Source organism: Nomascus leucogenys, chromosome 20 (genome assembly GCF_006542625.1).
Source record: "Nomascus leucogenys isolate Asia chromosome 20, Asia_NLE_v1, whole genome shotgun sequence".
NCBI lineage: Eukaryota > Metazoa > Chordata > Mammalia > Primates > Hylobatidae > Nomascus > Nomascus leucogenys.
Genome location: NC_044400.1, coordinates 2,356,642 through 2,383,524, shown reverse-complemented (window position 1 = coordinate 2,383,524; position 26,883 = coordinate 2,356,642). Strand labels below are relative to the sequence as shown.

The following is a 26,883-nucleotide window of genomic DNA, read 5'->3' as shown; positions in this document are numbered from 1 at the left end:
CTGTCGGTGCCAAGCACAGAAACCCACTCCTGCACTGACAGAGATCACGCCAAAGCCAGGCCGGACGTGGCGCACGCCTGTAGTCCCAGCTACTCGGGAGGCTGAGGCAGAATTGCTTGAACCTGGGAGGTGGAGGTTGCAGTGAGCCGAGATCACGCCATTGCACTCCAGCCTGGGCAACAGAGCAAGACCTTGTCTCAACAACAACAGCAAAAACTAAAGAAATCACACTAAAATCAGATCCAAGCCATTCAAGCCAAGCCTGGCAAGTCCAACTTCATGATTCCAACTACGGAGCTGAAAGGGCCCGGGGGGTCTATTCCTGCCAGAGTGGGCGACTCAAGCCCTCCCAAGAGCCACCATGCCTTTCCTATAAGCCGACTGCCTGGCAGCTCAGCTGTGTGAGGCCAGGGCATGTGTTTGGCCACATCCATCTCTTTCTTGGCACCTGGGTCAACGCTGTGCAGCAGGAAACCCCTGCCAGGTGGATTCGGCTACCCCTCCAACACCCACATCCCATTCCTCTAGGATGAGCCTCCAGCGTCTGACCAAGGCACTTGCCGGGAACGCGTTTATGGGTCCCCGCGTTCTTGCCTGCCTCGGCCTCCTGAAACACAATCAAGGACATGCCCGCAGCAGGGGTCCCAAGCACCCCCCGACCCTCCGATGTCCCAAGCACCCCCCCACCCCCCGATGTCCCGAGCACCCCCCGACCCCCCGATGTCCCGAGCCCGCCAGCCGTGAGGACCCTGATACCCAGGAAGTCTCTCCACAGCAGGCCGGCTCTGGGAGATCCATGTCTACCGTGGCAAAGTTAAAACCAACACAAGGGCTTCAGAAATCCTTTATTTACGAATTATATGAAACAATGACAACTAGTACATTTAAAACAGTGGAAAGCTAATTTTTTTAGAATATCTTTTAAAAATCTGTCATATGGTAAACTGTGTGCCTTTCTGCTTTCCATGAAATCAGAAAAACTGTTTCTTGGCGCACTAGAGTTTAAGCAGCATGAGTGTAAACAAGAATTACTAATCAAATGTGCACTGGAGGGACACAGGATCAACGGCAGGATTGCGACAATTCTAGAATTTTAGAATCGCAGATGAGAGAAATGTAGGGCTCGTAGAAAAGAAAACGCACCAAGGCAGCCTCCTCACGCCCGGGAGACCCAGTGTGACTCCTCCAGGAGTCAGGAGCCCAGGTCCTCTGCCCTGGGAATTACAGCCCTTCCCAGTCTCCAAACGTTGCCTTAGGTTTGTAAATGGCCCTTGGCTGTGAGTTCTGAGGGCTGCCTCAGGTTTGACGAGTTGAAAAGAGGTGGATGAAACTGCAGGGTCACAGGTGCTGCTGGGAAATGAGACCCTGTAAACAGGAGGGGCTGAAATTCCCCCAATTTGTGTGCTCCCTTCCCAACAGGAAACAAGCTCAGTATTGTAAGAAGACCGCATAAAAATGTGCAGAACTGGCCGGGCACCGTGGCTCACTCCTGTAATTCCAGCACTGTGGAAGGCCAAGGCGGGTAAATCACAAGGTCAGGAGTTTGAGACCAGCCTGGCCAACATAGTGAAACCCTGTCTGTACTAAAAATACAAAAAATTAGCTGGGCGTGGTGGCGCATGCCTGTAATCCCAGCTACTAAGGAGGCTGAGGCAGGAGAATCGCTTGAACCCGGGAAGCGGAGGTTGCAGTGAGCCAAGATTGCGCCACTGTACTCCAACGCGAGTGACAGTGCGAGACTCCATCTCAAAATAAAAAAACGGGCAGAACTGACCATTCTCAATACAAGTTTCCCAATGTGTCTAACTCCAAGGAAAAGTCACAGGGTTCTCACCAGGGAAAACAACCAGCATCTTTCACAGAAAACAATGCAACAGAAAAGACTGTGGCATGACCAGCGCATTGCTGGATACAGGGTGGCTGAGTGTGCGTGACAACTGGATGGGACAGTGCCCTGCAGAGAGGTCTGGCTTGGCAAGCAGGCCCTTGCCACTGGGGAGGGAGGCAGGCACCAAGTTCAAGGTCTCTATCTACATTCAAAGAGAGGAGAAAGACAAGTTTCATAGAAGTTTGCTTTTATTTCCACATTCAACCTGTGGAGAAAACTGGCCACAACCTGCACGGTGGGGGTACGAGGCATGGCGGTGCCCTCCCGGTGGGTCTCCGGGACATGTCCACCACTGCCCGTGATGGGGATGCAAGTCCTTCAACGGAAACGCCGCTCGGCTGTGTACAGGCACCATGGAAACATCAGTGGGCGCAGGAGAAGGTGCTGCCGGTGGCGTTGCTAAGTCTACGGAGCCAACACCGGCGGTTCCGACAGAAAACTCCAAACAAGAAAGAAGTGGAAGCGGGTGCCTTAAACCCCCCACTGCAGACACCAGGGGCTGAAAGGCACAAAAATGTGTCGCAATGGCAGAATCCAGGCGCAGTCACAGTCCAGAGCCAGAGAGCACGGGGAGGAGGCGGGAGTCACGTGGGCTTCCTGCAGGACGGCCTCTGGTCCACACCACACACGGCTGCACTGCAACAGAGGAACTGTGGCTCACGCTTCCGTCCTGCAGCTCAGCGCGGGAGCAGTGGGTGGAGTCCGTCCCCGGGACAGACAGGCATGGCGGCCCTAAACGGCACCACCTCAAAAGGCTGCAGGACCTCCGAACGTCGCCTGGGGCTGACGCTGAGTCCTGCAAGAGGAGCCACCCTGGCCACAGAGAGCCGAGCCCATGTGCCACCCCTACTTGCTTATGGTCCTGCCCTGGGGACAGCAACCAGGCCACCCTCAGGCACTCCATTAGGCCTTCTGTCCCACACGTGCCCATGCTGTGAGGCGCGGAGGCCCCCAGGACTCAGGAGCTCCTGCACTCTGCTCCCCAGCCCCCGACTTAGAAGGCTCTTGTCTCAGAACTGCTGAAACCAGAGTCATAGCTGCACACGCCAGTGCTTCTTTCCGGTGGACACACCGCGGCCGTCACTAGCACAGGCGTCAGGAAATGGCCAGGCATGGCCACCCTCCTCTTCCTGGCACTTCCCAACACCTGGCCACAGCTCCTCCCTCACCCAGCACTGCCTGAAAGGCGCCATCTGCAATGTGGTCAGAGGGAGCAGTCCAGGCCATGTCGGCACCGACTCCACATTTCACACGAGGCTCAGCTAACCCTGGGCACATGACACTAGGGCTTCACCCCTGCTTTAAAGGAGATGCTTCCTCAGTGATGGGGATAACTGAAACAGCATGAGAGCAGCCAACAGGACCCCCATCGCGCCCCCTGCAGACGCTCACCACAGCGCTCCAGGTCACTCCTGATTCCCGAGGGGGATGATTTCTTCAGTGACGAAGAACTCAATGGTCTCCTCTTCCCAGTCGTCCACGTTGCTGTCCAGCTCATCAGTGTCCACCCCTGAGGGGACAAAGGGCGCAGATCACCCACGGGGGCACATACCTAGTGGCACCGCCGAGGCCAGTGGGAAGGAACGTGGGAGTCCGCGGGCACCGGGGCCTATGGGCGGCAGAAGGGCCAGCTCCTGGTGACTGAGGGATCTCCAAGTTACCTCCTCGCAACTCCAGGCGCTCGTTTTTCTGCTCCATGTAGAGCTCCTGGGCCATTTTCCGGTACTTCCGGAAATCTTCCATCATGGTGCGCCTTCTCTCCACCAATTCCTAAAGCACAGAACTGGTAAGACATGGGCCTCCCCGTCGCGAAGAGCCCACACCCAGGTGGATGGTGCTAGAAGGACAGCATACGGAAGCATTCAAGCAAGAATGGCCAGTCCATTCGTTCTCACTTTCCCTCCAACGCTGCCCCCTGCCCACAAGGCAGCAGTGAGGTCACCAACTCCAGGTCCCCATGCCAACCCCAGTTCCCCACTGCATCCCTCCTAGGGAGCGGAACAGAACCAGTGTCTTCGGGGCAGAGGCAACTCTGAGCATACACAAAGCGGCCCCGCCTTTGCCGTGACGGCGGATGTCGCAGCACGGCCCTCACTTTGGGGAACAAGGCTCACCTTTGAGGCTTTGGACTGACTCAAACGATCCTTCTGTTCAAAGATCTTAGAGTATTTCTTCAGATCCTTTTTAATTTGCTGAAACAAAAGACCCATCACTCAGGATATAATATTCAAAGCAACAAGCACAAATGCAATCTTCAGAGTTGCCAACATGATATGACACCCAGGGTCATTCACAGAACACAGCTTCCCAGGAGCGCTCGCCTGCTCCTTCCTCCATGACACCCAGGGTCATTCACAGAACACAGCTTCCCAGCAGCGCTCGCCTGCTCCTTCCTCCATAACACCCAGGGTCATTCACAGAACACAGCATCCCAGCAGCGCTCGCCTGCTCCTTCCTCCATAACACCCAGGGTCATTCACAGAACACAGCATCCCAGGAGCGCTCGCCTGCTCCTTCCTCCATGACACCCAGGGTCATTCACAGAACACAGCTTCCCAGCAGCGCTCGCCTGCTCCTTCCTCCGTAACACCCAGGGTCATTCACAGAACACAGCATCCCAGGAGCGCTCGCCTGCTCCTTCCTCCATCTTTCACGTTGAGACAGACTTTCTCCCTGGGATTTAACCCTCCTCTTCGCTCTGACCTAAGACCATTGGCCTATTTTACCACAATAATGTAAATCCCAGACAAGCCGCTTCTAATCCCACCAGGACTTTTTAATGGCCCTGGCATCTTTTTATCCACCCCTCCGGTTCATGCAAAACTTCCCTAAACAAGCTGAAGGCCTCAGGTTACTATCCTAAAGCTGTTCTATTCCATTCAGTTCTCACTGTTCCTGCGTCTCTTCAAGGCACCCTTGCAAATGTCACGTTTCTATCCCCCAGTCACCACCCTAACAATAACAGAAAAAACTGACTCCTTTTCAACGCCACAGTCGCCTCCATGTGCCCTGCACCCGGGGGTGGGGGCATGCTGACCTTGATCTGCTCCTGGCTCAGGAGTGTGGGAGGCCGGGGCCGCCACAGCAGCTGGCAGAAGCGGTCCTTGTTGTTCTTCTGCAGGAGGCGTCCCTGGAAAGTCCACAGCCAGTACGCGTTGTCCACCTAGGCCAGGGCAGGGACACACCAGGACACAGAGGGGTCAGCAAAGCCACAACAGTGACTATGTCACTTGCTGAACAAGGTCCTGGGTATCGGGGACACGTGTGAAGCAAACAAAGCTCTGCCTGTGCTGAGCTGACAGCAGGGGAGGTGGGCAGTCAATGAAAGACACCTCCATTATGCAACCGACCCAGAGTGCGGGGCACCCAGAGTGCAGGGCACCCAGAGTGCAGGGCACAGAGCAGCTGGAGCAGCGCTCATCACAGCACAGGCCTGCGCATTCCGGCTGGCAATAAGAATCCCATGCTGGATGTAAGCTACTGGCCTCACTACTGTGCCGCTGAACCCCGTGCTGGATTTAAGCTGGACTGAACCCTGTGCCAAATGTAAGCTAACTGCATAGCACTACTCGCTGCTGAGCCCCGAGCCGGGTGTAAGCTGTGCGGAACCCCGCGCCGGATGTAAGCTGTGCGGAGCCCCGGGCTGGGTGCAAGCTGTGCTGAGCCCCGGGCCAGGTGTAAGCTGTGCGGAGCCCCGTGCCGTGTACAAGCTAACTGCATGGCACTACTCGCTGCTGAGCCCCGTGCCGGGTGTAAGCTGTGCGGAGCCCTGTGCCAGATGTAAGCTGTGCAGAACCCCGTGCCGAATGTAAGCTGTGCGGAACCTCGCGCCGGATGTAAACTGTGCGGAGCCCCCTGCCGAGTATAAGCTAACTGCATGGCACTACTCGCTGCTGGACCCCGCGCCGGGTGCGAGCTGTGCGGAGCCCCGGGCCGGGTGTAAGCTAACTGCATCCCTACGCGCCGCCTGGTTCCACTCTCCTCATAGCAGGCCTCTCTCATGAAGGAGGGCCCCTTCACTGGCGCGCAGCATAAACTCCTTGTTGCAGGCCGGCATTTAGGGAGCTAAGTGTTCATAACTCAAGGAGAGTGGTCAACAGCTTAAAAGGTCTTTTTTTTTTTTTTTTTTTTTAATGGGGCTAAGGTTTCGCTATGTTGCTCAGGCTAGTCTCAAGCTCCTGGGTTCAAGTGATTCCTCTGCCTCTGCCTCCTGAAGTGCTGGGATTACAGGTGTGAGCCACTGTGCCTGGCCTAAAGTGATTTCAAGTGTCGAGGCAGGCCCCACCGCAGTGACATCAGAACATACCTGGACACAGGCTGTGATCAACATATCCTGATTCGAATGTGAAGATTTCTAACTCTAGACACTTGTAGTAATATTTGGGAAGTTGATATTCCTACAAGTTCTGTATCTCATTAAACAAAATTACCCGAGTTTGGTTTCACAGGTTCTATTTGCATGGACTGGGTCAAGTGTCAGTACCCCCATCAACGTTTTACAAGTCATTAAATACTGAAAGTCCTCGACAAACTTAACCAGCAGTTTTGGAATAAGAGTTGTGGGTAACGCGGCAGCTGGACTCAACCACTGACCCCAAAACAGATCTTAATGTCTGCGGTTACGGAACTTTGTTCAGACTTCAAAGGAAATGACTCCTCTCTGCAGACATTCTCACTTCCTTTCAGGGGTCCCTGGGCCCAGGATAAGAGCCCCCACCTTCCCGCAACCATGAGCAGAGGCTGCTCCTGCACTCGGCGCCACCTCTTCTACAATCCAGAATCCTCCTCCTCCTCCTGCCACTAACACCAGCCAAGGCTTCTGTTAAACACAGAGGCGTGGTGCCCCTTCCCTGAGGTCTCAGGACAGCAACAGAGTCAGCAGCTAGCCGGCACTCCCTGCTTCTATCCACAGCCAAAGCTATGCCCCACAGGCCTGCACCTTATGGCTCCACCAGGACACAGAGGTGACGACATAGCGCCCAGTAGGATCCCATTCGACGTCAGAAGCCATGTAGTGCTCTGCGATGTTCATGACCGTGCAGTCCGAAGTGTCCACAAACGCTAAGGCACCGTTCATACTGCAAAGACAGACAGGACCGTCGGGCTTCACGGAGACGCATACCTCCTGGCATCCCACTCCTGATAGGTGCTGCGGCACGGGGTCCCCAGGGAGCCAGCCTCGGCATTAACACGGAAACAAGCACAGCAACAGCCTCTAGTGGCCGCTGTGAGACTTAACAAATCACAGATGCAGAGTGTGCAGTATTACACACATCTGCCATCATATTATTTTTACTGGAAATGTTATCGGAGGCTAAGTAAGCCTCCAAAAATACAGTAGCAAGTGTGTACAATGAAGCAAGGGAGAGCAGCAGCAAAAGGGTATTCTTTTAACTCAGAGCAGAAAGCTGGAAGTTTCTCCACGATTTCGACACACTGCTGGAACACAGCTGAGACCGACACCGTGACACCAACCACAGAGGTAAGGCAGCCTCACAGCTGCGTAACGAATACCCTTCCCACTAGAAGACATGGGACTGACTCCCGGGGGGAGGTTACTGGATTGCTGGAAGGCACTTGTTTAATCACGAAGAACCACAACCCGCAGACGGGTCTGCCTGGTCACTTCACGAAAGCATCTGGGAGCACTTATTTCAATCTGTCCTAGCTTGGCCTGAGTCTTGGAGTGCCATGGGTCTGCAAAGGTTCAATGAAGTCCCATCCACTGACACCGGGGTAACCCTTTCAGTGCACAATACTCCCTCTACCAAGAAGCTGGGTGCAGGCGCCTGAGGGGTCTCTGCTGCAGCAGAGCGCTACTCACAAGGCGGACAGGCTCAGAGCGCAGACACCTACCTCCTCAGGCCCGCCAACACCACGAACTGTCCTTGGGGGCTCCAGAAGATGGTGTTCGCCTGCTGCTTGTCGAACATCTCTGAAAGGAAAGAGCACGCCCGTCACGAGCTGCGAAGGCTTCCACAGTGCCAGGGCAGCCAAAGCTGGAGGACTTGGCCGTGCTCATGCTGCCCACGCGTGCAGAGCTGGTAATGCTGGACCACCTCGGAAAACAATTTTACAAAGTCCATCGCTAAGTACCCCCTAAGTCGTGATCCACACTTTAAATGGGAAAAAAAAGAAGCTGCGACAGGGGTATTTCAAAACAATACTATCTTATTTCCCAAGGTAACTGGACAAAGAATTCCCTTTACAGCAAATGTTCACTGCTGCAGGGACCCCAACAGAGAGATGTCAGAGAAGTGTGACCCTGAACGACCAAAGCCACTCTCCTAGTGACAAGGCGCCTTTGGATAAGCTGTATGCTTGTTGAAACTGACTACAGTCATCATCTTTGCAGGTACTAACTCTTACTTCCGGAAGGGATCTCGGGCAGAGCCGCTGGAGCAGTGAGAAGTGAAGGCCAGCTGGGGCTGGCTCAAGTCCCCCTCAGAGCATATGCTCCCTGCATCTCAGACAGAGCTGACAACCTGTGGCCTCTCTCCCCTCAGCATGTGGTACATCCAAAAAAGAGGCGTGGGGCAGGCTGACGTGGGGAGGAGGAGGGGAGGGGACGTGGGAGGACAGTGCACCCTGGCAGGGGGCAGGGGTCTCAGACTTGCACAAGCGAAAACCCCAACAGCCACAGGCATGGGATGCAGCACACGCTGTGGCCCCAGCGTCCATGCCAAACCTCAGGAGAGGTGTGTCATGCAGCATGTTTGGAAGGTACAAGGTGCCTCTGCTTGCCTATGTTTTATGACCTAGAAGACTTACACAAGTCTCTGGACAGTCTGCAACTGCCCGTATGTTTGTATCAACCAGAATTAATGAAACAGCCAATCTTGTGATCCACTGCAGCTGAGGGCACCACGCACCCTGCCAAGCTCTAGCAAAGTGAAAACTAAACTCCTCACAGAATCATGCTGCGAAAGGTGCGGCCAGGAGATTCCAACCTCTTCCAGGTACAGGGTCAAACCCATGGCTCTGCAGGAGGGCACCTGGCAGCCAGAGTCCTGTGTGTGAGGAACACAGCCCATCGCCACCTCCTGGCTGCCACACACACATACACCATGCCTATGAAGCAACAAGCAATGGCTCATTCAATCCCCGCGGGCACCGGGCTCTGTGCTGAGCAGAGACCCTGGGATGAAATGAGGAGCTGAGGGCACAGGCGGCAGGTGCCGTGAGATGGGCAAGGGCCCCCGCACCACTGTGAGGAGCAAGCCCCAGATGGGTGCAGTGGCGCCCCTGGAACCGGGTGCACGGGGGCAGGGCACAGCCGTGTGGAACAGCTCTGCGCACCCTGGTCAGAGGCACCCAACCCAGACTGGGGACTGGCAGGAGTATGTCCACAGGAAGTGACCCCAAGCCCAGGGACAGCAGCTACAGCCAGAAGAGAAAAAGCTTCACTTGAGACGATGGCAGAGAAAGGAAGCCTTGGAAATACTCGCTTAAACGTGAGGGCCCAACGGGGCTCAGAGAGGCATCCCGCAAGGAGGCGGCACCTCCAGGCCATCGCTCACTTCCATCAGCCAAGCCCACATGCCCCATTCACAGGCGAGTCCCGGCCTGCCCAGCAGTGGTCCTAGGCCAGTCAAATGCTCACTGCTGGGCAGCGACTGGGTCATCATCTGTGCTGACCTGCTCAGAGGAGGAAAGGGACCAGATTACTTACTGATGAGTTCAATCTTCCCGTTGTTTTTGACATGGTAGAAAGACACAGATATCCGCGGAGCCTCTCCGTGCAGCACAGCAAACTTACTTCCATTTGGTTCCCAGGCAAAGGCTATGATGGTTTCTAAAATGGACAAAACAGACCACTCCCTTTTTGGTCAATTCAGAACATAATGCTCTTCATCAGTTAAAATGTTCACTATTCAGGCTGGGCGCGGTGGCTCACGCTTGTAATCCCGGCACTTTGGGAGGCCGAGGTGGGCGGATCACGAGGTCAGGAGATTGAGACCACGGTGAAACCCCGTCTCTACTAAAAATACAAAAAAAAAAATTAGCCGGGCGTGGTGGCGGGCGCCTGTAGTCCCAGCTACTCGGAGAGGCTGAGGCAGGAGAATGGCGTGAACCCGGGAGGCGGAGCTTGCAGTGAGCCAAGATTACGTCACTGCACTCCAGCACTCCAGCCTGGGCGACAGAGCGAGACTCCGTCTCAAAAATAAAAAATAAATAAAAAATAAAAAAAAATAAAATGGTCACTATTCAGCCACAGAGAAATATCCCCCAACGTTTAAAAGTTCATTAAAAGGACGAGAGAGCAAGCAACAGCAAGAAAGGTGCACATTCCTGGAGTTTCAGAGACAGCTGCTTCCACTCGTGTGGAGTGACCTATGTGAAACCGCTCCCTTCCTGAGAGCAGGACACCCACAGCGGGACTGCAGGAGCTCGATGTTGTCGGCAGCTGTGGATGCCACTTCCCTCACACCCAGTGTGCATCTACAGTGGGATCCTGACTTCCAGTCTCCCTACCTGGCAGGGCGGCCATGTTTCACATTTTCTCACCTATTTTTATCTTCCCTTCCTCCTTTTTTCCATGGCAAAACAAAAAGCCAAACAAGAACACAGGCTCAATCTCTTTTCTCTTTTTTTTAGACAGGGTCTTGCTCCGTCACCCAGGCTGGAGTGCAGGGGTGCAATCTCAGTTCACTGCAACCTCTGCTCCTGGGCTCAATTGATCCTCCCACTTCAGCGTCTCAAACAGCTGGGACTACCGGTGCGCACCACCACACCTGGCTGATTTTATTTTATTTTTTTTTCTTTTGAGACGGAGTCTCGCTCTCTCGCCCAGGCTGGAGTGCAGTGGCGCAATCTCGGCTCACTGCAAGCTCTGCCTCCCGGGTTCACGCCATTCTCCTGCCTCAGCCTCTCCGAGTAGCTGGGACTACAGGCGCCTGCCATCGCGCCCGGCTAATTTTTTTTTTTGTATTTTTAGTAGAGACGGGGTTTCACCGTAGTCTCAATCTCCTGACCTCGTGATCCGCCCACCTTGGCCTCCCAAAGTACTGGGATTACAAGCGTGAGCCACCGCGCCTGGCCGATTTTACTTTTTTTGTACAGAGAGGGTCTCACTATGTTGCCCAGGCTCTAAACATGTTCTGTGACTTGGAGATGGCTATTCATGGTGAGGGCTCACAGTCCTGACTCAGTTGCTCAGACAATCCCTCGCATGGAAGTGTTAAAAGCCAAGAGTAGAACAGCACATAGGCCCCATTCACCTCAAAGTGACTAAAATACAACTTGCCTTTCATTTCGACCACATCCACAGGTACCTGTTTCTCTCTCATTCGGAAAATTTCAAAATTTGTGACAACACCCTGTTTAAAAAAAAGGGGGAAGGGGTGACATTCTGGACAGTGAAAACATGAGAAAAGGTTTAAATCAAAGGTCAACTTCACAATGAAAGATTCAGTGTGCATGCCTGGTTCACACACGATCATCTGCAGTGATGAAAGCCACAGCCCTCAGGACAGAAGACGGTTCTAAGGCTGGAGGAGAACTGCCGGCACCACGTCTACTGGAAGCCACTGGACATGCATGAAGTAACTCTGACCCAGATCCCACCTCCAGGAGCTGCCCTGCTCGCCACACTTGGGCACAAGCAGTCCCAGGGTCCTCACTGCAGGCTGCAGGCCAGGGTCCTGAGGGCCCTAAAGGCCCACCAATGGGGCTGGGTAAACCATTTCAGACAGTGGGGTGTCCTGTAGCCATAACCTTCAAGAAGTCCTGCCCTACTCCAGGAGTCTAAGGGGAAACTGCCCTGATGTCCATCAACAGAGGAAGGAGGCCAAGAAACAGGGTCCACCCAACAAGAGATTACTGCTCAGACTCAGCACCATGGACCAGCTGTAAGAACGTTGTGCTCCATGAAGGAGGTCAGACACAGAAGGTGGCATATTATCTAATTCCAGCTGCGTGTTCAGAATAGGGAAATCACAGACATTCGTGATGCCAGGAGCTGGGCGGAGGCTGCTAATAGGCATGTTGTTTCTTTGTAGGGTGACAAAAACATTTATTTATTTATTTATTTTTATTTTTTTTTTGAGATGGAGTCTCGCTCTGTTGCCCAGGCTGGAGTGCAGTGGTGTGATTTCGACTCACTGCAAGCTCCGCCTCCCAGGTTCACGCCATTCTCCTGCCTCAGCCTCCCAAGTAGCTGGGACTACAGGTGCCCACCACCATGCCCGGCTAATTTTTTGTATTTTTAGTAGAAACGGGGTTTCACTGTGTTAGCCAGGATGGTCTCGATCTCCTGACCTCGTGATCCGCCCACCTCGGCCTCCCAAAGTGTTGGGATTATAGGCGTGAGCCACCGCGCCCAGCCTCAGGCAATTTTTTGATAAAATAAATATTAAATGATCAACCACCAAAAAAAAAAAAAAATCTGAGTATACTACTCTTTGTGCTTAGAAAGAAAATAATATTCTCAGCCAGGCGCGGTGGCTCACGCCTGTAATCCCAGCACTTTGGGTGGCCAAGGCGGGCAGATCACCTAAGGTCAGGAGTTCAAGACCAGCTTGGCCAACATGGTGAAACCCTGTCTCTACTAAAAATACAAAAATTAGCCAGGCATAGTGGCGGACGCCTGTAGTCCCAGCTACTTGGGAAGCTGAGGCAGAAGAATTGCTTGAACCCAGGAGGCAGAGATTGCAGTGAGCTGAAATCGCACTACTGCACTACAGCCTGGTGACAGAGTGAGACTCCGTCTCAAAAAAAAAAAAAAAAAATCCATTAACACCCTCTGAACAATATGGTAGCCACTTCAGAGCTCAGGATAAGGAATCGTCAGTTCCCGTGGGAATCTACATACCTGGGTGCCTTTCGGAGTCCTATCTACTTTCACACACAAGTAGTCTCCGTTCTTCTGCCAATGGAGCTTGCAGTCCACCACATTAAACAGGTTCCTCACTCGGATCTCTTGCCTGGTAGGGAGCTGCATCAGGGTTACCCTGGCTGGAATATCTTTGTCTTCAGGCACCCAGAAGGCGATTATGTTACCACCAGGAGACCAAGAAAAGTCTCTGCAGAAAAGGAAAATAAAATGTTAAAGCAAAGACCAAGTGATGACGAAACTGAAAAGCAGAAGAGAATAAAACAACTCATTTGCTATATAGAAGCTCAATGCTGTCAGAGCTGACGCTGAGCACTCCCTCCGCACAGCCACTGCTCTGGGCATGCAGCGTGGCTTCACGAGGACCCTGTGGCACCACTGTGCTCACTGTGACAAGGAGTGAATGCAGACAGAATATTAGCGACCCCACCATCACGCACAGACTCATATGGACTCCAGCCTGGGCTCCATCAGCCCACTCTTAAGACACTGCATGCTGCTGCTTTAAGGCAAGTAAGTTTTAGGCTGGCGGATCTGGCTATATGTCATCTGGCGGATCTGGCTATATGTCATCTAAAGATTAATTAAGGTGCAAATGGGGAAAACAGCAAATCAAGTGTAAGGAATGAGCAAGAACAAGGGCAACTCCCTCCACTGTATCAACCACTCTACAGAAGAGCTGCTGTAACGAACGGTTCCTGAGCTCACCTACATGAAAAACATCTTTATACACGCTATGTGCTGTTTTGCATTTTTTGAGAACCAGCATCCTGGGCTTTTCATTTTATAAGCCATAATTTTGCCCAAGAATGTAAAAACGAAAGAAGAAACATCAATGTCCTTGGATTGCTGGAAGTTCACTGCTGTGATATTGACCAGTCCCAAGTTTTCCAATAAATAAAAACGTGCCCATTCTTTGCTGGTGAAAATGAGCTGAAGGCTCCCCAAACCCTGCCTCGGATGGAAGAGTACCTACCAGGAAAACCTTTCACCTAAGCAGAGTCCCCTCTCTTCCTCAAAAGGCTGGAAACCCCCCCTCCCCCCCACCAAGTTTCTAGGTCAAAGACGAGGTAGATGGAAGGAAGCTGACTCAAGGCTCTGGCCTTGAAGATTCATTTCTGGGCACGGGAAAGGGGTCACTGAAGTGGTGCCTGGAGGGTGGCAGGCCCAGTGCTGAGCAGCCTTGCTGCCCATTGACTCAAGCCTCCATCCTGGCGTCCAGAACAAACTCACCTTAGGCCGGGCGCAGTGGCTCACACCTGTGATCCCTGCACTTTGAGAGGCTGAGGCGGGCAGGCGGATCACTTGAGGTCAGGAGTTCGAGACCAGCCTGGCCAACATGGTGAAACCCTGTCTCTTCTAAAATATACAAAAAATTAGCCGGGCTTAGTGGTTGCACGCCTGTAATTCCAGCTACTCAGGAGACTGAAGCACCAGAATCGTTTGAACCTGGGAGGTGAAGGTTGCAGTCAGCCGAGATCGCGCCACTGTACTCCAGCCTGGGCAACAGAGCAAGACTCCATCTCAAAAAAGATTTAAAAATGGCTGGGTGTGCTGGCTCACGCCTGTAATCCCAGCACTTTGGGAGGCTGAAGTGAGCAGATCACTTGAGGTCAGGAGTTCTGAGACCAGCTTGACTGACATAGTGAAACCCCGTCTCTACTAAAAATACAAAAATTAGCTAGGCATGGTGGCGGGCACCTGCAGTCCCAGCTACTCGGGAGGCTAAGGCAAGGAGAATCGCTTGAACCCAGGAGGCGGAAGTTGCAGTGAGCCAAGATCGCGCCACTCTACACCAGCCTGCAAGACAGAGTAAGACTCTGCCTCAAAAAAAAAAAAAAAAAAAAAAGATTTAAAAAAAAAGAACAAACTCACCGTTTTCTCTCCAACTGGTTAAGAACTGAGTAGTAGGCTGGGCACGGTGGCTCACGCCTGTAATCCCAGCACTTTGGGAGGCTGAGGTGGGCAGATCACAAGGTCAGGAGTTTGAGACCAGCCCAGTCAACATGGTGAAACCCCATCCCTACTAAAAATACAAAAATTAGCCGGGTTTGGTGGCACACGCCTATAGTCCCAGCTACTCGGGAGGTTGAGGCAGAAGAATCACTTGAACCCAGGAGGCGGAGGTTGCAGCGAGCCAAGATCGTATCACTGCACTCCAGCCTGGGTGACAGAGCAAGACTGTCTCTAACAACAACAAAAAGCTGAGTGCTAAAGGAGAGCACATAAAGGAAACCAACTGCAGTGGACCATGTCTGTGTCCCCAAAATTCACAGGGTGAAATTCTAACCCCCCCGGGGTGATGGCATGGGGTGGGGCCTTTTGGGGGTGGGAGGTCCCGAGGGGGAAGCCCTTGGAAATGAGACGAGAGCCTTTACAGAAGAGGCCGCGGAGGCCTTCCTCCAGGGAAGGCTGGACCGAGGGGCTGTCCATGAGGAGGGAGCTGGGCCCTCACCAGACAGTCTGCAGGCACCCTGACCTCAAGCTCCCAAGCTCCAGAACTGGGAGAAAGAAATCTCTGCTGTCATAAGCCACCCAGCCTATGGTATTGTGTTAAGCAGCCTGAACACACTAAGACACCAAACTGGTAAGAATACTCACTTTATCCCAGAGATCTTCAAACTCTTCTTGTCCAAAAGACCCATAGACTGCCCAAAAAAAAAAGGAAGGTTGCAGTTGAGTCAAATCATGTCAGTGTCTCAGAAACACACTTAACTTTTTACAAAAGGAAACAAGAGTCTGATGTGAGTTTGCCTAGGGCGCAGTGCACACAGAGCATGACAGTGAACCCACCCACCCACCCGCCGCCCAGAACTGCAGTTCCGAAGCCCACCGCATTAACTCCCATCCAGGACTTCCCACGGCTGCACCAAGTGGGCAGGAGTGACTGAAAAGCTCTGCCCAGAGCAGGGACAGTTAAAAAGGCGCAGGAGACAGGCCTTTCCTATGCATCTGTGAAACCTCCTCCTCCTCTTCCAGCACAAACAAGGAAAGGCACCACACCCCGGTTACAAGCAAGGACCGGACGGGGTGTTTTCCATCACTGAGGCCACTTACAGGAGTTTCATAGATGCTAAGCGTATCCAGGGTCATTCTGGCAAAGAATTTGCCATCATGGCTCCACCTAAGAAGAAACAGAAGTGCCAGGGTATTCCCATGAAAAGACAAAGGCTGCAGAGTTCGTTACAATGGTCCACTTACTTAAAAATAGGCCAATGGGCTGAGCTCTCACAGTGAAAACCTCTCTTCTTGTGCCCCGTAAGGATGTCCCAGATGATTATGGCCTGAGGGTCATCCTGCGTGTCCATCAGGGGGCTAAAGGTCACCAGGTATCTAGAAGAGAAGGGCAACATTGTACACTATCCTCCTCTCATGAGAGGATCACAGCGTGTTTGTGCAGCCAGAACACGCCATCAGAACTCGTGGAACCAGCTCTCTCCCCAAACCCCACACTGCCCGGCCCTAAGAGACACAAGCGGCAGCGCTTGTTCATTCCGGTGTCAATACACCACAGGCGCTCCGGTTTCTCCAAGATCAGCACAGAAGATCTCACCGATCCCACACAAGGTTGCTGAGTGATCCAGGGGGAGGCGCAGTGTGGAACTCTATCTTTACCCATGTTTAATAAAGACTAACAAAGTAAAAATATATGGCTGGGCACAGTGGCTCACACCTGTAATCCCAGCACTTTGGGAGGCTGAGGCAGGTGGATCACCCAAGGTCAGGAGTTAAAGACAAGCTTGGCCAACCATGGCCGACATGGTGAAACCCTGTCTCTACTAAAAAGACAAAAATTAGTCGGGCGTGGTAGCAGGCACTTGTAATCCCAGCTACTCGGGAGGCTGAGACAGGACAATAGCTTGAACCCGGGAGGTGGAGGTTGCAGTGAACTGATACCGTGCCACTACATTCCAGTCTGGGCAACGAGTGAAACTCAGTTTCAAAAAAAAAAAAAAAAAAAAAGTCCCATCCGGTTCGAAAGCCAGCACAGGTCTGATGGGAAACTTCAGAGCCTGGGGGCTCCTCACAGCCATGATTTACCTGACTGTTGGCTTGTCTGGAGCTACTGCACTTGCTTACTCAGTTCACACAGTAACAGACGGTCCCTTACAACACCAGAGGGGAAGGCAGACACGACCCGTGAGGGCGAAAACAGAGTGGCCCCAGCTCGCCTCACACTGCCTTCCACAACTGCCCCTTTCCCTAGCAGGGCTCCAACAGCCAAATTAGCTAGATCAAAAACCACAGCTTGGCCAGGTGCAGTGGCTCACGCCTGTAATCCCAGCACTCTGGGAGGTCAAGGCAGGAGATCACTTGAGCCCAGGGGTTCAAGACTACCTTGTGCAACAAAGTGAGACCCCCATCTCTACAAAAATAAAATTAGCCATATGTCATGGCGTGTGCCTGTGGTCCCCGCTACTCAGGACGCTGAGGTGGGAGAACCGCTTGACCCTGGGAGGCTGCGGTTGCAACGAGCCTGCAATGGTGCCACTGGGGGGCGCCAAGCCTGGGTGATAGAGGCAGGAAAATTTATTATCTGTAAAATATGTGACCTTAGACCAGATCCTGAACTGAAGGAGAGTAAATATTATACAGAACATTATTAGATCAAGTAACAAAATCAGAATATGGCAATACATTAAAGCACTAAATGAATGGTAAATCCCTGAAGTCAGTACCCGCACTGTGGTCGCTCTAACAAAATCCTATTTCTAGGAATACACATTCAGGGCTAAAGGGACATGTTACTTCAACTTACTCCCAAATGGCTCAGGAAAAAGTATCTGTACAGGAGATGATGACGTAAATGCAACCAAATGTGAGAAGATCTCAGTAAAAAGCATACTAGCGTTCTCTGTACTCCTGTATTTTTCTACTAAGTTTGAAATGCTACAAAATGAAAGATCACCTGTAGAAGGCTAGCATGGGGTGAAAAGCACAGACTCCACTATGTTTCTCTAACAGCTTACCTTTCACAAGGTGAGAAGTCAATGAGCTGAACCCCTTGGTGGCTGAATCTCTGAATTTGCTTGAATTTCTCTCCCCCCCATAGAGCAATGCCTCTTTGATGAAAGGTAGCCAGGTAGGTGCCCTTAGGAGACCAACGCACATACGTCTCTGTCCATCTCTGCAGAAAAAGGCAGTGCCAATGTTAATACGACAAAACGGCAAACACAAAGACCCCTTCTACAATGAATCTATTCTACAAACTTTTTTTTTTTTTTTGAGATGGAGTCTCGCTGTCTCCCAGGCTGGAGTGCAGTGGCGCAATCTCAGCTTACTGCAAGCTCCGCCTCCCAGGTTCATGCCATTCTCCTGCTTCAGCCTCCCGAGTAGCGGGGACTACATGTGCCCGCCACCATGCCTGGCTAATTTTTTTGTATTTTTAGTAGAAATGGGGTTTCACCGTGTTAGCCAGGATGGTCTCAATCTCCTGACCTCGTGATCCACCCACCTCGGCCTCCCAAAGTGCTGGGATTACAGGCGTGAGCCACCGCGCCCGGCCTATTCTGCAAACTCTTAAGTGAAATACACAAAGCCTGTTCACTTCTCAGGATTTACTTCAAAGCTGGAAGAGGAATAAAAGAAGTTGTTTTCAGAAAGTAATCTCAAAGAAAATATAACATCACCTGCTCTTCCAGTTTTCTGATAGAAACAAAGTTCCACTTTGTTAAGGAAATACAGAAGAGGTGAGTCCCTGCCCCCCTGCCCCCAGCGGCAGCAAATACACACCGCTCTTTCTTCAATTGAGACAGGGTCTTTTACGTCATTCCAGAATATGGAAGTGCGGTCTCCACTCTCAAAAATCACGCTGTACTGATCTCTGCATTCTGCCTCTTCAAGCCAGTAACGTAAGTTCCCCTTAAAAAAAGCAAGGAATATAACATTTCATTAATTTTAATAAAAAACTCATTCACAACTATTGCTCTTAAAGATATGACAAATTCAGTCCACACCTTAACTCCCAAGTCACACCCTAACCCAAAGTCAAGACACCATCTAGCATTTCTTTTTTTTTTTTGAGACAGAGTCACGCTGTTGCTCAGGCTGGAGTCCAGTGGCACAATCATAGCTCATGACAGCCCCAACCTCCCAGGCTCAACCTCCCAGGCTCAAGTGATCCTCCCACCTCAGCCTCCCAAGTAGCTGGGAATACAGGTGCATGCCAGGCCCAGCTAATGTATGTATTTATCTACATTTTGTAGGGGGGGATCTCACTTTGTTGCCCAGGCTGGTCTTGAATTCCTGGGCTTAAGCGATCCTCCCACCTCAGCCTCCCTAAGTGCTGGGATTACAGGTGTAAGCCACCACGCCCAGCAGCATTTCTTTAAACCACTGAGATGCAGGTTTCAAGCCACTCACCAGGTCTTTGAAAGGCTGTTTCTCTGGAATATCCCACTCATCACTGATGGTCATATACCTGGAGGAGAAAGGAGACCGCTGAGCCCCACGCCCTGACGACTAGAAAGAGCACCCTGTGGGGGGTCCAGCATGGCCCTGCTGTGCTCCTGCCTGCCCGCCCGCAAGGCTGTGACTGGCATAACGGGGAGGGGTGCTGCAGGCCAGGAGTGTGGGGCAGGGCTGTGAAATGGCTCTGCGGCAGCCTGACCAGAAAGGACGTGAACAACCTGACAGACACCAGCACCAAGAAGCACCAAGCCACCTGCACACAGCCAGTCACTCGCGCGTCAACATCCACCTCCTTGTGGCCAAGTCTGAACTCACTTGTCAAAATCCGTGAAGAGGTTGACCCGGAACGTGTGCTGCTTGTCAAGCTTGTAGCCGTCGGCGTTCTTCACGGCATCCACAGCGTGGGCAGGGGACGCGTACTCCAGGAAAATATACCTGAGAGAGGGCCGTTGGCACACACGCACACTGTAAGGCTAGGCAGGTATGCGCTGTCCGCCCCACCCCTCTCCACGGACAAGCCCTCGGTGCCAGGAGTATCTGTGCTGCTCTTCCTGCCCCAAGCCGAAGGCAGTCACACGAGGGACAGATCCACAGCCAGGGAGCTAAGTGAGAGGGAAACCCTAACCAGAAGATCCGAAGTCTCTAGTTTTATTATCATAAATTACAGAAAAGTTAATCAAAACGTCCATTATTTTGACTGTGGCGATGGTTTCGTGATATGTACACATCAAAATCTATTATATTGTACGCTTTAAAACTATGCAGATTTATTGTGTATCAAGTATCTCAATAAAGCTGTTTAAAAAAAACTTGGCCGGGCACAATGGTTCACACCTGTAATCCCAGCACTTTGGGAGGCCAAGGTGGGCAGATCACTTGAGGTCAGGAGTTCGAGACCAGCCTGGCCAACATGGCGAAACACTGTCTCTGCTAAATATACAAAAATTAGCCGGGCGTGGTGGCACATGCTTGTAATCCCAGCTACTCGGGAGGCTAAGGCTGGAGAATCGCTTGAGCCTGGGAGGCGGAGGTTGCAGTGAGCCAAGATCATGCCACTGCACTCCAGCCTGGGCGACAGAGCAAGACTCTGTCTCAATAAATAAATAAATAAATAAGCCAGGCATGGTAGTGCGCCCAGCTACTTGGGAGGGTGGGGCAGGAGAATTGCTTGAACCCGGGAGGCGGAGGTTGCAGTGAGCCGAGATCACACCACTGCACTCCAGCCTGGACCAGAGTGAGACTCTGTCTCAAAAAACCAACCAAACAAACAAACAAAAAAACTTAAAAGTAGTCTAATATTGTGTATTACACGCAAGATTAGAAAGAACCTCAGAGAGGCCAGGCGCAGTGGCTCATGCCTGTAATCCCAGCACTTTGGGAGGCCGAGGCGGGTGGATCACAAGGTCAGGAGATCGAGACCATCCTGGCTAACATGGTGAAACCTCGTCTCTACTAAAAATACAAAAAATTTGCCAGGCGTGGTGGTGGGCGCCAGTAGTCCCAGGTACTCGGGAGGCTGAGGCGGAAGAATAGTGTGAGCCTGGGAGGCGGAGCTTGCAGTGAGCCGAGATTGCACCACTGCACTCCAGCCTGGGCGACACAGCGAGACTCCGTTCCCTGCCCCCAAGAAAAAAAAAAAAAAAGAAGAAAGAATCTCAGAGAATGTTTCATTGTAACACGAGTAACCGAGGGTCAAGAGGCCATCCTTCAACTGACTGCCCAACATAGAAAACGCAGTAGCATTACCTGCATTTGATAATTTTTCTAGAAACTAAAACTATTATAGTTAGTTTTTACTTTATTTATTTATTTTAGAGACAGAGTCTTGCTCTGTCACCCAGACTGGAGTACAGCTACATTATCATAGCTCACTGCAGCCTCCAACTCCTGGCTTCAGGCTTTAAGAGCGCTGCGAGTTTATGCGTAAGCCACCATGCTGGCCTATTCTAGGTAATTTTAAAAACCTTAAAACCTTAACTTAAAAAAACAAACTTTATCATCTTCTCATTCACTGCTCTGGATAGCTTCCAGCTGAGGGCGGCCTGAAGAAGTGAAAGGCCCACGTGCCTGGGCGAGGCAGGAGCTGTGTCTGCAGGGAGCTCCTGCAACACTCCCTCATCACGACGTGCCAGACACAGATGATGCTTCTCCAGCAGGAGAACACTCACCCTTTTGTCTTCCCATCCTCTTCAGGATAAAAATCATTTGTGATTTTCCCAAACTTGGAAAAGATCTTGTGGATGACATTTTTGAGTTTCTCAAGTCGGTCGGGTCCCACCTGAGGGACATTGTCCACTACAATCACCGAATCAATTCCATCTGCTTCCTGGGGCCGATCTTTGAGTACATCTCCCAGTAATTCTGAACGAGAGAGATTTTCCAAATGATCATTTTTTACCAAGAAAAATTTTAATACATTAACTGAGCACACTAAACAAGTCTTCAAGAAGAGACAATGAATCATCTAAATGCTTTCACTGTGAGCAAAAGAAATCCCAACCCTAGCTTGTTTCAGATTTTAAACATGACAGCTGGTGGGACTGGAACTCTCCTCTCTCCCTTTGATGGAAATGTAAACAGTCAAGACAGGTCAATTAAGTTCTGGCAATAACCAAAGACTACAAGAGAACAACAACGAAAAGCTTTTAACAACGCAAAATGCAAATGAAGAAGACAATCTAAAGAATATCCACTATTAGATCTTCCAGAGATCCCTAGATTTTGAAAGGTTTCCTGCAACATCTAGGCAGGCAGAATCCCATCCCAATGTCAATGAAAACTGACTTTTTACAGAAGATCTTAGCAAACAAGTAAATATTTAAATGCTCAATATATTCACAGCACAAATTACTAGAAATGATTCAAGGAGGAACCCTCTCTCGAGTGAACTGGGATGAAAGTAGTAACTCTTCTCCCACCTCCTGTTCCCAGTGATTTTCGTGTTTTCAGGCTGTGCACTAGATGGCCATTCACATGGGATCGGGAAAAAAACCAAAGAGGAGGCGTGTCTGGGGTGAGCTTCCCCACCTCTCTCTGCTGCAAAGAGCCCACCACCAGGCACCTTCGTCCAGAACAACTCTCTACCCAATATTCCTTATGTTAAAAAGCTCTAAGGATAAACAACTGAACTGCAGGAGACAGGGATGTGGCAGTGTCTTTCCAACTCATGTAATACTCAACACAACGCCTGACACCGGATGTGGGTCCCACATCAAGCAGTTCTCCAGGAGCCACCAGCTGGGTGTCCTCCAACTTAATCCAATTCAGACACTATCTACCAGGAATTAGCATCAGATCCCACAGGCTGAAGGCTCAGCCCCAAAGACTGGCCCCCATTTCAGATGGCAATCGCAAGTAGTGGGCTGTCACCTCCAGTTCTGACCGACAGGCTACAAAGCAGGGCTCCCACTATTCCCCGCTTCTTGGGTTCCACTAATTTGCTACAGCAGCTTACAGAATTCAGAGAGCTAGGTTGCCAGCTTATTATAACGGACGTTACAGAGGGTACAGACGAAAAGGCAGATGGAGGAGAAGCGCAGAGCCTCCCTGTGCTCTCCAGGCCACCGCCCTGCAGGAGCCCCCTGAACCCGGTCCTTTTGGGTTTCTATGAAGATCTCATTATAGAGGTGTGATTAATGACATCACTGAGCACCGGTGATCAACTCAACTTTCAGCCCTCTTCCTTCTGGATGGCAGGGGGAGACCTAAAGGGTCTAATCACATGGTTGGTTCCCTGGCAAGGAGCCCCAGCCATCAATCAACTCCTCGTCTACAAAAAGACACTTACCACTTTGGAAATTCCAAGGGTTTAGACACTGAGTGCCAAGAACCAGGGCAGAGCCCAAATACACATCTCTTATTATATCACAAAGAGGCTTTTTGAAAAACACTCTCAGGGCAGAGACTGGCACTTAAACTAGGAGACTGGAGAATATACAAGCGCCTGAAACAGCTTTTTTTTTTTTTTTTCCAAAGAGACAGGATGTTGTTATGCTCCCCAGGCTAGCCTCGAACTCCTGGGCTCTAGCAATCCTCCTGCCTCAGCCTCTCAAGTAGCAGGGACTACAGGTGGGGGCTGCCACCCCCACTGGGATTAAGTAATAGTACTTTTTTCTTAGTAGTATGTGAAGCTGTCCTTGATGTGATGAAATACCTCGCAGGGCTGTTGGAAAGCATCACGTGTCAGAATTTAGAACAGGGCCAGGCTCAGTGGCTCAAGCCTGTAATCCCAGCATTGTGGGAGGCCGAGGCAGGCAGATTACCTGAGGCCAGGAGTTCGAGACCGGCCTGGCCAACATGGTGAAACCCTGTCCCTAATAAAAATACGAAAAAAGATGATCCAAGCATGGTGGTGGGTGCCTGTAATTCCAGCTACTGGAGAGGCTGGGGCAGGAGAATCACTTGAACCCAGGAGATGGAGGTTGCAGTGAGCCAAGATCACGCCACTGCACTCCAGCCTGGGTGACAGAGACTCCATCTCAAATAATAACAATGATAATTTCAACATACTAAATATGCAGATGTCCGAAAATATTCTTTACTGTATTTATTCTCAAAAGTTGGCTGGGCATGGTGGCTCACTCTAGCAACAAAGCAAGACTCCGTCTCAAAAAAACACTTTCAGAAATATTGAAAACTGACCCAGCATGGTGACTCACGCCTGTAATCCCAGTACTTTGGGAAGCCGAGGAAGGCAAATCACTTGAGGCCAGGAGTTCGAGACCAGCCTGGCCAACAAGGCAAAACCCCGTCTCTATTAAAAATACAGAAAGTAGCCAGGCATGGTGGCGCATGCGTATAATCCCAGCTACTTGGGAGGCTGAGGCAGGAAAATCACTTGAAGTGGGGAGGCAGAGGCTGCGGTGAGCCACTGCACTCCAGCCTGGGCAACAGAGTGAGACTCCGTGTCAAAAAAAAAAAAAGGAAATATTGAAAATGCTGCCTTAAAAAATAATCGCCATTTTATTTTCAAAGATGCTAAAATTGAGACGAACAAGAGAAAAAAAAGGGAAAAAGGCAGTTGCCAGTCACTGCAGTGCCGGACACCCTGCTATGGAAACTAGTCAAATCCTGGGGCAACTTCTAAAGCACTTACCATACAACTAAACGGCCTGACAGGCCTGATCTGAATTTATAAGGCTGCAATAAAAAGCTCAGCTTTTACACAAACTGCGTACTCCTTCCCACAAGCTCAAAGCGTCTAGTCTAGGAGAAACTGCCCACGCCTAGGAAGGAAATAAATGAAGTAACTACACCATGAAGACACATCGCCTTGATCACTCTCAGCCCAAGCATTGGTTACACATGGCTCACGGATTCCCAACCGGTCTCCAGGAAAAACAGAAGAGAACAATTCTCAACACTAAATAGCAAAAAGAAAGAGAAAGAATAGTTAATGAGCCAAAAAAGACATTTAGAGTTAAAATCCCGGATCAGCTGAAACATTAAACTGAAAGGATGATTACAGTTTGAGATGCTAATCTGTACTAAAAAAATAAGAAGGCAAGACAGGGACTCTGGGCCACCTCTGGTCTGTTCCTTGGAAGACTCGGCCCTACTCAGCTGAGACTGCTCGGTAGACTCAGCAGTCTACTCCACCTTCAGGCACAAGTTTCCTCAGGACTGAGGAGCGTAGACTAGATGTTCCCAAAGTCTTCACTAGTTTGTGGTGTCCTTCCTGCTTTTCATGCTAAAATGTTTTATGAAAAAAAAAGTGTAATAATGGTCACAGTAACTGACAGCGTTTTTATTTTTTAATTTTTCACTTTTTGAGACAGGGTCTCACTCTGTCGCCCAGGCTGGAGTGCAGTGGTGGGATCTCGGCTCACTGCAACCTCCACCTCCTGGGTTCAAGTGATTCTCGTGCCTCAGCCTCCCAAGTACCTGAGACTACAGGTGTGCACCAGCACACCTGGCTGACTTTTGTATTTCTGATAGCCTTTTTTTCTTTCTTTTTTTTTTTTTTTTTTTTTTTTTTTTTTTGAGACAGAGTCTCGCTCTGTCAGCCAGGCTGGAGTGCAGTGGCTCACTGCAAGCTCCACCTCCCGGGTTCAAACCATTCTCCTGCCTCAGCCTCCCGAGTAGCTAGGACTACAGGTGCCCGCCACCACGCCCGGCTAATTTTTTTCTATTTTTAGTAGAGACGAGGTTTCACCGTGTTAGCCAGGATGGTCTCGATCTCCTGACCTCGTGATCCGCCCGTCTCGGCCTCCCAAATTGCTGGGATTACAGGCGTGAGCCACCGCAACCAGCCCTCTGATAGCATTTTAAAAATACGTTTAAATTATAATAACATGTTATTCCCGAAATTGTCTTGGTGTATCGCTGGCTTCATCAGCAAGGGTATTTTTATTTTTCTGACTCTGGTATTAACTTAGCCAATCCTCAGAGGCTGATGTGTTCCCAACTTAAAGGCTTGAGAGCTAAAAACAAAAGAAAAACAAATGAGACCAACTCTCATCAGAAGTAGTTTTAGGAAAAGATCTCTCTGAGACAGGAAGCAGAAATATGCCTGTAAATCCAATCAAGGTTGAGATGAAGGCAAAGCTGGCTGTTATCGACAATATTAAAACATGGAAAAACAACTCTCCTTTACAGGTTTAGCGCAGGAGATAAGGGAGAACCAAACTGGAATTTGACAGGGTGCCTATCCCAGTAGGGAAGTCTCTGGAGATGGACAATTCTGCGGGGCAGGACAAAATCACTGGCTCTACCACAAGCTGTTCCTCCGATCCAGACCTTAGGAGGTCTGACTGGTCAGCTCTGGGGACACACAGACCCGCAAACTGACACCGGGTCTTCGGTTTTTGCCGTACCCCCAGCTGCTACACTCACAGCACACCCAGCCATAAGGGAGTACCCCGTGTGCCCTCTCTCACCCTCTCAGATATCTGGTTGTCATGCAAATGCCTGGCTCCCGAAGTGAGCTCCATCCTGTCCCGTTTTAGGAAACAAGAGGGAGGCGCTGGGCTCTCAGAACACTTTCAGGGCACTCGGGAACCCCTCCCTCGGTGGCTTCCCAGGAACACACGAACACACTCAGTGGAACTTCTGCACGAACCGGTGGCACAGCCCGACGACATCTCCCACCTCGGGAACCCTAGCCACGCTCCCGCGCCGCTCGCCAGCCCCGCCCCGGGCGCCCTCACCTTCCTCGCTCACGTCGTCCACGAAGTCCTCGGGGTCGCTGAAGGAGGGCTCGTCCGCGTCGCCGTTCTCCAGCGCCCGGGGTTCGGCCTCGGCCGCTCTGCCCTCGTTTCCTCCCGCGTCCTCGGACGCCGCCTGGGCCCGGCTGTCGGAGCGCTCGTCCCGAGTGTGCTCTCCTGGGGCCTCGCCCTGTGCCGGGGCAGGGGGCTCAGCGTGCGACCCGGGCGGCTCCTCGGCGGCCGGCGGCGAGGGCGACTCAGACGGGCCGGAGGCCGCCTCTGCCTCGGCCGCCGGCTCGGTCCTCACCTCGGGCTCCGGCCCGGCCTCCGCGACCCCCACCTCCTCACTGGAGGCCTCGGTCCCCGCCGCCTCCGGAGCGCCGGGCCCCGCGGGCCGCAGCAGCCCCTCGGCTGGCGGCGGCTCGGCGGCCGGCTGCTGCTGGCCGGGCTCGGCGCGCTCCTCGGCCGCCTCGGGCACCGCCACGTTCTCTGCGTCCTGCATGGGCTCAATGCTGCCTACTCGCAGGGCTCCGCGGCCACCGCGCTTCCGACTCTCCCAGGCCGCACCGCGCGCTGCGCCGGCTACAGCCCAGCCATGTGTGTGC

General features: G+C 51.7%; 1 protein-coding gene across 3 annotated transcripts; it reads right to left on the bottom strand.

The window, feature by feature from the left end:
* Positions 1-2,058: 2,058 nt before the first annotated feature.
* EIF3B (eukaryotic translation initiation factor 3 subunit B) lies at positions 2,059-26,883 on the bottom strand. 3 transcript variants are annotated; one of them, XM_030801353.1, is made up of 19 exons: positions 26,282-26,883; positions 21,302-21,494; positions 19,449-19,568; positions 19,086-19,143; positions 18,456-18,584; positions 17,693-17,850; positions 15,924-16,055; positions 15,780-15,846; positions 15,324-15,370; positions 12,702-12,912; positions 11,136-11,208; positions 9,561-9,683; positions 7,745-7,823; positions 6,828-6,966; positions 4,926-5,051; positions 4,003-4,080; positions 3,550-3,658; positions 3,281-3,398; positions 2,059-2,684 (listed from the first exon to the last, which is right to left on the bottom strand). In XM_030801353.1, exons 1-18 carry the CDS (start codon positions 26,778-26,780, stop codon positions 3,295-3,297), a joined length of 2,445 nt encoding a protein of 814 aa, XP_030657213.1. In that variant the 5' UTR covers positions 26,781-26,883; the 3' UTR covers positions 2,059-2,684; positions 3,281-3,294. The 3 variants fall into 3 exon arrangements, with proteins under 3 accessions (XP_030657213.1, XP_030657212.1, XP_030657214.1); XM_030801352.1 differs by having other exon boundaries at positions 2,059-2,524; positions 26,282-26,869; XM_030801354.1 differs by having other exon boundaries at positions 2,059-2,519; positions 26,282-26,869.

Bases quoted from the DNA above. Each gene is read 5' to 3' on its own strand.
- EIF3B (XM_030801353.1), bottom strand. From the start codon at position 26,780: ATGCAGGACGCAGAGAACGTGGCGGTGCCCGAGGCGGCCGAGGAGCGC. The intron at 9,684-11,135 runs GCAAGTTGTATT...TGTCCATTTTAG, and splicing joins GGATGTGGTCGAAATGAAAG to AAACCATCATAGCCTTTGCC. The intron at 3,399-3,549 runs GTAACTTGGAGA...TTGTCCCCTCAG, and splicing joins GCGCCTGGAGTTGCGAGGAG to GGGTGGACACTGATGAGCTG.